Source organism: Nannobrachium achirus (genome assembly GCF_963921795.1).
Source record: "Nannobrachium achirus genome assembly, chromosome: 4".
Lineage (NCBI taxonomy): Eukaryota > Metazoa > Chordata > Actinopteri > Myctophiformes > Myctophidae > Nannobrachium > Nannobrachium achirus.
In genome coordinates this window covers 5,912,435-5,927,755 of record NC_137813.1, presented here as the reverse complement: position 1 = coordinate 5,927,755, position 15,321 = coordinate 5,912,435, and the positions used below count along the sequence as shown (strand labels likewise).

The window sequence follows — 15,321 nt, the reverse complement described above, 5'->3', positions numbered from 1 at the left end:
TCCTTGTGGATGGAGATCCCCCACCTGAACACGATGGTTCCCTCCGCTCCGTGGCCCAACACGTTCCTGGGGTTGAACGTTATGTTGCCCACTCTGACCATGTTGGTGTCCTCATCTGAAACACACACAAAATGCATCGATATAGGGCAAAGCTATAAATAGTATCTTCCCAAAACAATAACACACTTCTTTATTACCGTATTTGAAAAACCGGAAAAGTAAACGATAGCATATTCGATAGCAAATTGCCAATAAGAGAGTGGATATTTGCAGCCATACATTCTCAACCACAGACTCTATCTTGAGAGATTAAGTGCACATGTACTGTACTGTTCCATTTTCTTTATTTTGTCATGAATCAGAACCCTAATTGATTAAACTACAGCACCACCAGTGGCGTGTTGTGGATGTATTAGCTAGGGGAGCGGTCGTGTGCACACGCTCTGACACGTGAGAGATTGCCAACTGAAATAACCTGTTGAATATGTTGGCCATATTATTAACCCACAATATAAAGTATATCAAATTGTATTCTTTTTTTTTTATCCCACAATTTTGTAACCCATTTTTTTCATTTTGTTCAATTTGAATCCTGAAAGAGATTGCCCTCTTATTTAAATTCTCTCTTGGAGTGGATAACTACTGGCCATCACACACACTCTCAGGACTATTTGATGCTTGAGACTCCGTGAAGTGTGGTGCCTCACATACATGGAACACTTTACAGGCTTCATTTAAGTATAGCTCTCTTGTATTCCTAGGTCGTTTTAAATCAGATATATCAACTATGGTCAATGTAAACCGTACCTGCTGTAAACCGTACCTGCTTTAATAGAGTTTCTTATATCATGTGATGGAATATTTTTCTTGATCACGTCATTCTAGTCATTCATGTGTTCCGTATTCTCTTTTTGCATATTGTTGTTTTGTTTTGTACTATTGTTGTAGTCTCGGCACAGCTGAAAAAGTGGGTCCAGCCCTCAGTCTGTTTTCCGAGAATTAAATAAAGGTTGAAATGAAAAGGAAATAAAATGAAAAGTAACAAGTTTTGGACATACAGATGTTTCCACCCAACAAGAGACTAAGTGTGTAACCGTCATCCCAGGCCCCTTTGTTACCTTGGTCCTCGTGCTCGTTGGCCGAGCTGCCCAGCTCCGACAGGGACAGGTTGGAGTGGTTGGAGGCGCGCGGCGTCACGTTGGGGCTGCTGTGGTCCGAGCTCTCTGAGCGGGCGCGGAGCGGGCCGGCCTGGGCCGCCGCATCCAGGTAGTCCCCGTCCGGGCCCAGACCCATCCCCAGGCCCAGGCCCAGGCCCAGGTCGGCGGGCCCTGGGGGGAGGAAGGGCTGCTGTCTCTGCAGCAGCTCCAGCCTCTCCTCCATCTGCCTCTGGAACTCCTGGTGCTGCAGCTGCTGCTGCTTGTGGACGCTCTGGAGGAGGGATTATTTTATGGGTTTAAATCAGGGTTCCCCAATCAGTTTTCCCCAAGGGCCGAATTATGTCCAGGGTACCAAGCCGAGGGCAACTTGCAGGGGGTGACGGTGGCGTTCCAGCTACTCCAGCGACAGTTCAGATATTGTCGATGTCGGGTGAAAATCTTGTCCAAAACTGTTTGTTTTGCATTTATCATTTTAAAAATGATTTAAACTAGTGAAAACAGGGCCATGACATGTGAAAAAATGGGAAATGACAGTGAATTTGTTTTTCTGGAAGATGAGTTTGCATGTTAAATGCCTTTAACACCTTCTAAGCCAAGGGGGGCCCCTTAATGTTAAAACCGTACTATATCGCACATCCCCCCAGGGACTCTCAGCCAGGCCGTCTATTCCCGGACTTTGTCTTTAAAACCGGAATAAAAGCTTTTGATCCGAAAATCGGCGATCGTCTAACCTTCCCTAGTCACCACTCGTGCACTGATGGCTCATGCAGACCGTGCATGAAGCAGAGGTGACGTCAGCGCCTCTCCTTCTCCAAGGCACCTTCCACCCATCCGTTTACTGTCTACACACTCGAGCTCCTCCTGCAGCCATGCTTGGGGCTATGCTAGCGAAACTTTTCAGTTCTGTTCTTCAGTCACACATGGACTATTTGCGGGGACATTTACGTGAAAGGATCGCGCACGCGAAACGCACGGGGACATCGACGATCGGCCAAAACCCCCATTCTATCCCAACGGAGATCGAGAAAATCATGGTGAGTTACTGGCCTGGGGGGAAAAAAAAAAGAAAAAACAGCGGCGCTGTTCAAGATGGAGGGGCTGCGGGGTCATGTTTATAAACATAATATTATGTCTCAGATCACAATACAATAATAGAAATTTCACGGCTAATCTACCAACCACCATTCTATTTCGGACTGCAACGTGTTAATAAAGTATTAAAAAAAAAAAAAAAAAAAAAAACTAGTGAAAACAGCCGTGTGCTTGCAGATCTGCTGTTTTCACTACTTTTGTGCAACGGCCTTGCATGATGAAGCAGGGCTTTATTACTTTGCGAAAGAACATACACATTTGGAGATACGAGGTTTCCACCCGACAACAACGATATACTAGTGTTGTTGCTGCTCTTATACCACCATTATTACTGCAGGGTTGGTGGGGGCCAGACAGTAGCCCCCCGCGGGCCGCAAATGGCCCGCGGGCCGCCTATTGGGGAACCCTGGTTTAAATCAAAAGTTTCTGCTTCTGGGGGTCCCTAGAACAAGGTTTTTTGAGATGGGGGACCGCAGGCCAAATACATGTAATGTTGGGGGTCCTTGGCATGAAAAGGTTTAGAACCACTGATTCAGAAGAAGGATTTAAAAGACATTTATAGAATAGAATCGAGTTAATATTATTCAAAGAAAGTTAATCCATTATAAAACAAATATTCGAAAAAGCAAAAAAAATAATGAAATAAAAATAATACAAGGTTGATATTGTGATGCATAATTGTATCAACCCTATAGTAATGTTCAAGATGGAATTCTGTCTACAACACATTTACATGATAAATTAAGCATGTGGCAGAGCCATCCCTCAGTAGCCCACTAGGTGGCACCATTTGACTAAAGATAGGGATAACATACTGTACTATCAACACATGTTTCAGAGCAGAAACCCTATGTTGGAAAAAAGAATGACACAAGTGTTTAAGTCAATTGGTTCTCAACATGTGGTTAATGGACCCCCAGGGGTCGTTGAGTTATGTTGTGTCCATACATAGCTCAGAAAGCCTGTAAATGGAACCCTGTGAACCCTTACCCGTTTGGTTCCATTTGCACACTCTCAAGAATTAGGATTTTACAGATTGGGTTACGGGTAGATTGGGACAAGATAAACATTATTTGGTTAATTTTTTTTACACTTTCAAGCGTTAAAAGGGTCTGTGGCCTACTGGTAACTGGTAAATGGCGCATTTATATAGCGCTTTTATCCAAGACGCTTTACATAGATTGTGCATTACATTCACCCATTCACACACCCATTCATACAGCGATGGCAGAGGAAACCATGCAAGGCACCAACCTGCTCATCAGGAGCAACTAGGGGTTCAGAGTCTTGCTCAAGGACTCTTCCACACTAACTCTGGGGGAGCCCGGGATCGAACTGGGAACCCTTTGTGTTCTAAGACGGCAACTATTAGTCAACTCTACCCCTGAGCCAACTCTACCCGAGTCACTGCTTACTGCTTGTACCCTGTAATTAAGGGGACTGCCCATAAGTCCGAAATCTCATTAGTCCGAATTTAGTTAGGATTAGGTTTTAGGGTTAGGTTTAGTCAAAGTTTTACTGAGGTTAGGTTTAGGTTTAGGCATAGTATTTTTCACCAGGTCAACACCACCAGATTCTGACTAATGGGATGTAGGAACAATGAGATGTCGGACCAATGCCATGGCACTGTAATTAAAATGTTTTGAGACCTTGAGGTAGGTTCTAATGGTCGTATTTTTCCACAGGGCCCAGCCCTATCTGTACCAACCTTGGGGTAGGTGGTGGTAATGGTTCGTACCAACCTTGGGGTAGGTGATGACGAAGGCCAGCCAGCCGGCCAGCAGGAAGGTGGAGAAGATGATGGTGGCCATGTCTTTGAGCATGGAGTCCACGGGGGCCTCGGGGCGGGCCGTGCGGCCCCCGCCGCCGCCGCCGGACCCCCGCGGCTCCTGGATGGATGTGTCTGGCTGCGGGGCCGGGGGGCCGTCGTCCATACCGCTCTCATTCACCTTCTGAACACAGACAGAGAGAGAGAGAGAGAGAGAGAGAGAGAGAGAGAGAGAGAGAGAGAAGAGGGGGAAATCAAAGGGTGAGATGAGATTGGTGTGAAGCCACACTTACGTATGATAAAATAGGACTTTTATTTTACCAAAAACACATTTGAAACTTGGAGATACGAGGTTTTTGCCTGAAAGTGGCGATATTCATAACTTTCACTCCCAGCACCTTATATTTATATCATATTTTAGCGATCATGTTGTGAGGAAAACATTGACATAACAGCCATTTTGGTTAGAACTGACTGAAAATAACTTTGTACTTCAAGTTTAAAATTATACTAAATATATTTTTTAAGTGTCCAAATACAGGTAAATTCCAAATTATTATCAAATTATCTCGCGGCACCCCTGGACTGCTGTCACGGCACCCCAGGGTGCCCCCTCACCCACTTTGAAAACCACTGCCATAGACCGATCACAGATGAATAAATCAAACAAATAATTGGCGCCACAGAGTGTTTGAACCACAGAGTGTTTGAACCAGCACAACCGGCATAACTGCAGTCACAAACCATTGCCAAAAACAATTGGGTCAATCCTCCTACCGGTGACAGTGAACCTGTCCTCTTTTATAGCTGACACTGTCCCTCCATGGTCACATAAATTCACAAGTAATTTTTACCCATGTGGCTCTTACACATACTGTATAGGCTCTAATGCAGTCTGACAGTGAGTTGCGGGTTCGATTTTCCGAGCCCGTCGGCCGTGGCTGCGTGTCACTACCTGTCTCTCTCACCCTGTGTCCTGTTACTCTTCACAGTACTATCCAATACATGCAGAAAAGCCCCAACATATCAAAATGTATACCTCTAATAACAAATGCTTATGGCTACATGCTCACATTGAGAACCGCTAAAAAAGGGGGCTAGGTTTAACCTATTTAGAACGGGTACACATTATTGTGTATCATTATTTTATGCTTTAACTATTGAAAAATAGCAGATATACAAGCTCACAGCGCGGCATCGAGTGCCGCGCTGCGAGCTTGTAGATCTGCTATTTTTGAAAAATTGTGAAAATTAGAATTTTGACCCGATTTTATAAGTGTCTTTTGAATCCTTCTAAGGTTTTTTGAAAAACCTATGTTTCTATGTCAGCAATCTGGCTATAGCCATCGTCAAAGAAAAGGTCCTTTTCACTTAACTGGAGCTCAGTTAGTCTGTTCTTGAGAGACTACTATGTCAGTGGTTCTCAAACCTTTTCATGTGAAGGACACCCAAACTGATATTTATTTGGCCACGGACCCCCATCTCAAAATATCTAGTTCCAGGGACCCCCCCCCCCCCCCCCCCCCCAGAAGCAAAATTTGAGTTACAAACGTTCGCTTTAAAAATACATATATTCAAAGATTTGCACACATTTTCACAACTTTTTCAAAAATCACTCGGTGCCGTGCTGCGAGCTTGTATATCTGCTATTTTTCAATAGTTAAAGCATTCAATAATTCTATGCCTAAATGGGTTAATAAAAGTAACACACCTCCTCTATGGTCTTCTCGGTGGTGGGGGGGATAACGTTGGCCTGGTTGGGTAGGTTAGGGGCTAGTAGTGGTGGGTAGGTTAGGGGCTAGTAGTGGTGGGTAGGTTAGGGGCTAGTAGTGGTGGGTAGGTTAGGGGCTAGTAGGGTTAGTTAAAGTGACTAACCTCCTCTATGGTCTTCTCTGTGGTGGGGGGGATAACGTTGGCCTGGTTGCGAGGCAGGCTGTCGGGGAACCTCTCCAGGATCTTGGTGTGGGCTTCGGGAGGGGTTTCATGATGACCTGAGAAGCACACAGGTACAGTTATACAATAAAGCTAAAAGGATAACAGCATATCATATATTAAACTCTGTATACTTGGAATTTATCCGAAGAACTTTATACAACCAGCAAAACTAACCAAAATCTTAGATTTTGGTCTTCTCCAAGCTAGAAGAGCGGCAGCACTATGTTGGAAAAGCGTTGATGCCCCTACGTTGAGGATGTGGCATCGAGAACTCATGAACTCTATTGGACTGGAAAAACTAACGTATATAGTTAGGGGTAGACAGAACTCATGAACTCTATTGGACTGGAGAGACTAACGTATATAGTTAGGGGTAGACAGAACTCATGAACTCTATTGGACTGGAGAGACTAACGTATATAGTTAGGGGTAGACAGAACTCATGAACTCTATTGGACTGGAGAGACTAACGTATATAGTTAGGGGTAGACAGAACTCATGAACTCTATTGGACTGGAGAGACTAACGTATATAGTTAGGGGTAGACAGAACTCATGAACTCTATTGGACTGGAGAGACTAACGTATATAGTTAGGGGTAGACAGAACTCATGAACTCTATTGGACTGGAGAGACTAACGTATATAGTTAGGGGTAGACAGAACTCATGAACTCTATTGGACTGGAGAGACTAACGTATATAGTTAGGGGTAGACAGAACTCATGAACTCTATTGGACTGGAGAGACTAACGTATATAGTTAGGGGTAGACAGAACTCATGAACTCTATTGGACTGGAGAGACTAACGTATATAGTTAGGGGTAGACAGAACTCATGAACTCTATTGGACTGGAGAGACTAACGTATATAGTTAGGGGTAGACAGAACTCATGAACTCTATTGGACTGGAGAGACTAACGTATATAGTTAGGGGTAGACAGAACTCATGAACTCTATTGGACTGGAGAGACTAACGTATATAGTTAGGGGTAGACAGAACTCATGAACTCTATTGGACTGGAGAGACTAACGTATATAGTTAGGGGTAGACAGAACTCATGAACTCTATTGGACTGGAGAGACTAACGTATATAGTTAGGGGTAGACAGAACTCATGAACTCTATTGGACTGGAGAGACTAACGTATATAGTTAGGGGTAGACAGAACTCATGAACTCTATTGGACTGGAGAGACTAACGTATATAGTTAGGGGTAGACAGAACTCATGAACTCTATTGGACTGGAGAGACTAACGTATATAGTTAGGGGTAGACAGAACTCATGAACTCTATTGGACTGGAGAGACTAACGTATATAGTTAGGGGTAGACAGAACTCATGAACTCTATTGGACTGGAGAGACTAACGTATATAGTTAGGGGTAGACAGAACTCATGAACTCTATTGGACAGGAGAGACTAACGTATATAGTTAGGGGTAGACAGAACTCATGAACTCTATTGGACTGGAGAGACTAACGTATATAGTTAGGGGTAGACAGAACTCATGAACTCTATTGGACTGGAGAGACTAACGTATATAGTTAGGGGTAGACAGAACTCATGAACTCTATTGGACTGGAGAGACTAACGTATATAGTTAGGGGTAGACAGAACTCATGAACTCTATTGGACTGGAGAGACTAACGTATATAGTTAGGGGTAGACAGAACTCATGAACTCTATTGGACTGGAGAGACTAACGTATATAGTTAGGGGTAGACAGAACTCATGAACTCTATTGGACTGGAGAGACTAACGTATATAGTTAGGGGTAGACAGAACTCATGAACTCTATTGGACTGGAGAGACTAACGTATATAGTTAGGGGTAGACAGAACTCATGAACTCTATTGGACTGGAGAGACTAACGTATATAGTTAGGGGTAGACAGAACTCATGAACTCTATTGGACTGGAGAGACTAACGTATATAGTTAGGGGTAGACAGAACTCATGAACTCTATTGGACTGGAGAGACTAACGTATATAGTTAGGGGTAGACAGAACTCATGAACTCTATTGGACTGGAGAGACTAACGTATATAGTTAGGGGTAGACAGAACTCATGAACTCTATTGGACTGGAGAGACTAACGTATATAGTTAGGGGTAGACAGAACGAGTTTGACCAGCTCTGGGAAATATATATGAAAGGGGCATGTGCAGGTGGTGTGTGAGTGTGTGTGTGAATGTGGATGTCTTTGTGTTTTTATGTTAACCCATTTTGTGCTAATTAAATTAACGGATTAAAATGTCCAGCGTGCCTGCAAAAGGCTGCATTCACTCCCGTTGTCTTATTTTGAAGGCCAGAAGTCCACAGCGTAAACACTTCCGGTCTGACGTCATCGCGTCCTGCGCCGGAATCGATCATTTACGTGGTGTCATGGCGGATCGGATCGATGCTTTTCAACATGTGTTTTATAAGCGAGCATCTGCCTCCATCTTCGCTTCTAAAGTGTAGTTTTGAGATAATGGACATTAAAGATGAGATCCCCCGTCTGCCTCAATGTTATGGGATTACTATTTTGTGCTCGTGGATCCGTGATGATGAGAAATCAGCGACGGAGATCGACTCGGGACGTTCCGCCATTGTATCCGGTAATATAACCGCCGTTTCAGTAATATATTACTTTTCACGAGTATACTCGGGATCGGCACCATGTGATACTCGAGTATTTTTCACGAGTATACTCGGGATCGGCGCAAAATGAGTTAAAAAAAATCCAATAAAAATATATATAAAAAAATAAAGCTAAAAGGATAACAGCATATTATCAACGGCAGCAATCACACTGAACCGAATATCCTCTGCCATTCTCTGGATGATGTACAAATGTACTGATTACATTATGCCTCTATTCAACTAATATTACTTCCCCCTCCTCGATTTAGAGAAGACACTCTTTTGTTTTCTCAGATTTTAGTCATACATTTGTGTTGCCCTTCTGGCTCGCCTGCCGTTGAGGACGTAGAGAATATGATTTCAAGTATTTAGTATAGTATTTAGTATAGTATTTAGTTTGGTATTTAGTATAGTATTTAGTATAGTATTTAGTATAGTATTTAGTTTGGTATTTAGTATAGTATTTAGTATAGTATTTAGTATAGTATTTAGTTTGGTATTTAGTATAGTATTTAGTATAGTATTTAGTATAGTATTTAGTTTGGTATTTAGTATAGTATTTAGTATAGTATTTAGTATAGTATTTAGTTTGGTATTTAGTATAGTATTTAGTATAGTATTTAGTATAGTATTTAGTATAGTATTTAGTATAGTATTTAGTTTGGTATTTAGTATAGTATTTAGTATAGTATTTAGTATAGTATTTAGTATAGTATTTAGTATGGTATAGTATTTAGTATAGTATTTAGTATAGTATTTAGTTTGGTATTTAGTATAGTATTTAGTATAGTATTTAGTATAGTATTTAGTATAGTATTTAGTTTGGTATTTAGTATAGTATTTAGTATAGTATTTAGTATAGTATTTAGTTTGGTATTTAGTATAGTATTTAGTATAGTATTTAGTATAGTATTTAGTATAGTATTTAGTTTGGTATTTAGTATAGTATTTAGTATAGTATTTAGTATAGTATTTAGTATAGTATTTAGTTTGGTATTTAGTATAGTATTTAGTATAGTATTTAGTATAGTATTTAGTTTGGTATTTAGTATAGTATAGTATAGTATTTAGTATAGTATTTAGTATAGTATTTAGTATAGTATTTAGTTTGGTATTTAGTATAGTATTTAGTATAGTATTTAGTATAGTATTTAGTATAGTATTTAGTATAGTATTTAGTTTGGTATTTAGTATAGTATTTAGTATAGTATTTAGTATACAGTTTACAGTTTAGGCATTTAGCAGACGCTTTTAATCCAAAGCGACTTACAATAAGCAGATAACATCACAATAATAAACAAGATAATATGTCAGTACATCATCAACAATATAACAAATGCAAATGGATATCTATCTAGAAAAAACACAATATAATCAAAGTTCTGAAAAAACCTAAAAAACAAAAACAAATGCTAACTAGCTTCATGTATTCATTGATTCTTTTTCTGTAGTGCTAAGGGTTTAGGTGGAGTATAGTATTTAGTATAGTATTTAGTATAGTATTTAGTATAGTATTTAGTATAGTATTTAGTTTGGTATTTAGTATAGTATTTAGTATAGTATTTAGTATAGTATTTAGTATAGTATTTAGTTTGGTATTTAGTATAGTATTTAGTATAGTATTTAGTATAGTATTTAGTATAGTATTTAGTATAGTATTTAGTATAGTATTTAGTTTGGTATTTAGTATAGTATTTAGTATAGTATTTAGTATAGTATTTAGTATAGTATTTAGTATAGTATTTAGTTTGGTATTTAGTATAGTATTTAGTATAGTATTTAGTATAGTATTTAGTATAGTATTTAGTATAGTATTTAGTTTGGTATTTAGTATAGTATTTAGTATAGTATTTAGTATAGTATTTAGTATAGTATTTAGTTTGGTATTTAGTATAGTATTTAGTATAGTATTTAGTATAGTATTTAGTATAGTATTTAGTTTGGTATTTAGTATAGTATTTAGTATAGTATTTAGTATAGTATTTAGTATAGTATTTAGTTTGGTATTTAGTATAGTATTTAGTATAGTATTTAGTATAGTATTTAGTATAGTATTTAGTATAGTATTTAGTTTGGTATTTAGTATAGTATTTAGTATAGTATTTAGTATAGTATAGTATAGTATTTAGTATAGTATTTAGTATAGTATTTAGTATAGTATTTAGTATAGTATTTAGTATAGTATAGTATAGTATTTAGTATAGTATTTAGTATAGTATTTAGTATAGTATTTAGTATAGTATTTAGTATAGTATAGTATAGTATTTAGTATAGTATTTAGTATAGTATTTAGTATAGTATTTAGTATAGTATTTAGTATAGTATTTAGTATAGTATTTAGTATAGTATAGTATAGTATTTAGTATAGTATTTAGTATAGTATTTAGTATAGTATTTAGTATAGTATTTAGTTTGGTATTTAGTATAGTATTTAGTATAGTATTTAGTATAGTATAGTATAGTATTTAGTATAGTATTTAGTATAGTATTTAGTATAGTATTTAGTATAGTATTTAGTATAGTATAGTATAGTATTTAGTATAGTATTTAGTATAGTATTTAGTATAGTATTTAGTATAGTATTTAGTATAGTATAGTATAGTATTTAGTATAGTATTTAGTATAGTATTTAGTATAGTATTTAGTATAGTATTTAGTATAGTATTTAGTATAGTATAGTATAGTATTTAGTATAGTATTTAGTATAGTATTTAGTATAGTATTTAGTATAGTATAGTATAGTATTTAGTATAGTATTTAGTATAGTATTTAGTATAGTATTTAGTATAGTATTTAGTATAGTATTTAGTATAGTATAGTATAGTATTTAGTATAGTATTTAGTATAGTATTTAGTATAGTATTTAGTATAGTATTTAGTATAGTATTTAGTATAGTATAGTATAGTATTTAGTATAGTATTTAGTATAGTATTTAGTATAGTATTTAGTATAGTATAGTATAGTATTTAGTATAGTATTTAGTATAGTATTTAGTATAGTATTTAGTATAGTATTTAGTATAGTATTTAGTATAGTATTTAGTATAGTATAGTATAGTATTTAGTATAGTATTTAGTATAGTATTTAGTATAGTATTTAGTATAGTATTTAGTTTGGTATTTAGTATAGTATTTAGTATAGTATTTAGTATAGTATAGTATTTAGTATAGTATTTAGTATAGTATTTAGTATAGTATTTAGTATAGTATAGTATAGTATTTAGTATAGTATTTAGTATAGTATTTAGTATAGTATTTAGTATAGTATTTAGTATAGTATTTAGTATAGTATTTAGTATAGTATAGTATAGTATTTAGTATAGTATTTAGTATAGTATTTAGTATAGTATTTAGTATAGTATTTAGTATAGTATTTAGTATAGTATAGTATAGTATTTAGTATAGTATTTAGTATAGTATTTAGTATAGTATTTAGTATAGTATAGTATAGTATTTAGTATAGTATTTAGTATAGTATTTAGTATAGTATTTAGTATAGTATTTAGTATAGTATAGTATAGTATTTAGTATAGTATTTAGTATAGTATTTAGTATAGTATTTAGTATAGTATTTAGTATAGTATAGTATAGTATTTAGTATAGTATTTAGTATAGTATTTAGTATAGTATTTAGTATAGTATTTAGTATAGTATTTAGTATAGTATTTAGTATAGTATTTAGGTTTCCTTCAGAAATTACCTTTTATTGACTAAAGCTCATTCTCAGCATTCTGATTTCGCACAATGGACACTTTTTTGTTTGGATCTGCACTATTAGGTTGTGTTAGTAGTATTGAGTATTTTGCTTGTTTGACATGGTGGTGGTGAGATACTAGTAGCACTGACTAGCATTGACTGTTATGGGCACTTTTGTGTGGCACTGTATTGTATTGATAGTGTTATTTCTTTTAATTTTTTTTATTTTTTTCATACTTCTCTGTAACTTTGTAAATATCCTTAATCCTGCAAGGCTCTGCGTTGCTTTTTGGCAACATTTTTTAAATCATTTTTTAACATTTTTTATAATTAGTTTTCCTGTTCTTTTTTCACATTAACATCACCATTAAATCCTATTGTTTAGTATTACAATGCCATTGGCCAGGATATTTGCATATGAATACCCCCCCCCCCCCCCCCCCCACAGAGGCTGACATTCACACAACTTCAAGATCTCTGGAGTCCAGAGTCGTGACGAACAACATCTCACTTTTTCACTGAAGCTATTGCTCACAAAAACATAAGTAAAATGCCTCTAATATTTTTTTCGTGATCATTAGAATGTCTAGAACATGTACATGTGTTATTATTGTGAAAAATATCCCCAAAATGCAAATTAGAGCATGATTTATGATTTATGGCTATAAAACCTTACAAAAACATTATTCATTTTTAAACATTACATTTTCCTGTGATTAGGACTCCTAAAACACAATCTGATTAAAAAAGAATGTTTTGGCAAGTAGAAATGTATTCGGTCTTGCAGGGTTAAACTTCTGTGCTGCCTCCGGGTGACTGATTTTCCCCCTTGGGATAATAAAGGTATCTATCTATCTATCTATCTATCTATCTATCTATCTATCTATAAGAGAAAGTGCCTAAATTGTAAATTGTACTTAAAAGTTCCAGACTGCAGCTTTTTAAGCCAAATGAAGGAACAAATGAAGGTCACCTATGATGAGCAGGTAGTTCCTCATGAAGTTGATGCGGTGTCGCTCCTTCAGCGCGGCGTTGAACTTGACGCTGGTGCTGGGGGTGATCACACACTCCTTGTCCTCCTCAGACTCCTGGCTGTCTGGACCCTCCAGCATGGGGAAGGTGCTGCCACGAGGCTGTACACGCACGCACGCACACAGAGAACACACACACACACACAAATTGTAAGACTAATTAATTCTCTATTTTGGGCATGTTTTTACAGATGGAAATTCGACAAAAAAAGTCTTAATAAATGAAAAAAAAAAAAAAAAAAAAAAAAAAAACGATTAAACTATATGGAATCTATGATAAGGTTGTGGGGGTCCCTGCTTCATCTCTTTCTCAACTAAGGGGTCCTTGGCCTGAAAACGTTGAAGACCCCTGTACTAGAGAGTCATGTTCAGGGGTGCCTCACGCTACAGAAACAGGAGATAGGCTCCTGCACTATGGGAGCCTCATGGCTCAGCAAGGCTTACTTTAGGACACATAGCACCTCATGAGCACAATGCTCTGATCAGCGAGTTCCTGGTTCAATTCCCGAGCGACTGGAAATTGTAAAAAAACACTCCCTACCGGTTCACAATGCGCTGCTGCGTGCGCTGTACCACTAAGTATATAGAGCTTAAGTGCCAACAATATCGACAAAACAGTCTCCCGGCCAACTATGAGCCAAGAACTGATGAGGACTGAGGGAGGGGAATTGTATGTTTTTTGCCAATTGAACCAGAGGTCAAAATGCACGTTATTTTATCTCTACCGAGAAGCAGAGAATGGCACGTGAGCAGGTGAAATAAATAGCATTCACAGAAGTGCAACTACAAGCACCTGCTAAACATGCAGACAGTCTGGTCCGCCTGCCAGGCTGCTGTGACCTGGGCTGCAGCCCAGCCCAGCCCAGCATGGTGGACTTAGACCAGGGTCAGGCTGACTCCTTTAGCCCTAACCGTGACCTCTGGGACTGGGGGAAAAGAAGTCAATCCAGGCCTGGGGTGGAAAGGTGTATTCCTGACCAGTTTTCCAATGTCGTATTCAAGGTATTGACAACAAGTTTCCATAGATGTCCAGGGGCGTCACAAGGGGGGGGGGGGGGGGGGGGGGGGGGTGGGACTGAGTTACTAGGGCCCAAGGTGGAGGGGCCCTAGTAACTTTAGCTATTGAAAAATAGCAGATCTACCAGCTCACAGCACGGCGCTGCGAGCTTGTAGATCTGCTATTTTTGAAGAGTTGTGAAATGTGTGCAAATCCTTGAATATTATGTCTTTTTTAAGTGAACATTTGTAACTCAAATTTTGCTTCTGGGGGGTCCCTGGAACTAGATATTTTGAGAGGGGAGGTCCGTGGCCAAATACATATCATCTTAGGGGTCCTCGACATGAAAAAGTTTGAGCACCACTGACATGGAAACATACGTTTCTTGCACACATTTTCACAATCTTTCAAAAATAGCAGATCTACAAGCTCACAGCGCAACACTGTGAACTTGTATATCTGCTATTTTTCAATAGTTAACATTCATGGGGGGCCCGCAGTGAATCCTTGTACCCAGGGCCCAGAATTTGGTGTGACGCCCCTGTAGAAAAAGAAGCGACTGTGAAACTAACATCTGATATCTTTTTACAGCCTGTGGCCTGTGTATAATTTCCCAGTTAAAAAAGCACACACTTCTGTGTGAATTTCAGCACAGACTGTAAAAAGAAACACAATTTTAAAGTAGTTTCACCACATTGATACCATGTTACTAAACATGCTATGTCAATAATACCTTTGAATTTGAGAAACAATCTGAGGTCGAAAAAACAGGTCAGAATTATAACTTTCCCCTCGTACTCAGTCCTGGGTGTAAGCGCTGTGTGACCAAGATGCATGAGTGAAGCAAAAATAAAATCTCACGACCAAGTCCTAATATGCGATTTGTGAAAAAAAGTTATAGTCTGTATTGTATTGTAAAACAAAATAGCAGGCGCCAGAGAGTTAACCCTTTGCATTTATGAAATATCTGAGATGAATAGGATATTCACTTCAAATACTCTTTCATCTTTGAATGAAGAGTA

General features: G+C 37.8%; 1 protein-coding gene across 1 annotated transcript in view; it reads right to left on the bottom strand.

Moving 5' to 3' along the window:
- ern1 (endoplasmic reticulum to nucleus signaling 1) overlaps positions 1–15,321 on the bottom strand; it is a 99,150-nt gene that overhangs the window by 20,776 nt on the left and 63,053 nt on the right. Inside the window, exons 10-14 of the mRNA XM_080724762.1 lie at positions 13,245–13,404; positions 5,893–6,008; positions 3,992–4,201; positions 1,119–1,428; positions 25–115 (exon numbers count right to left, since the gene is read on the bottom strand). Coding sequence (XP_080580888.1) covers positions 25–115; positions 1,119–1,428; positions 3,992–4,201; positions 5,893–6,008; positions 13,245–13,404 — 887 coding nt within the window. The remainder of the gene's footprint in view (positions 1–24; positions 116–1,118; positions 1,429–3,991; positions 4,202–5,892; positions 6,009–13,244; positions 13,405–15,321) is intronic.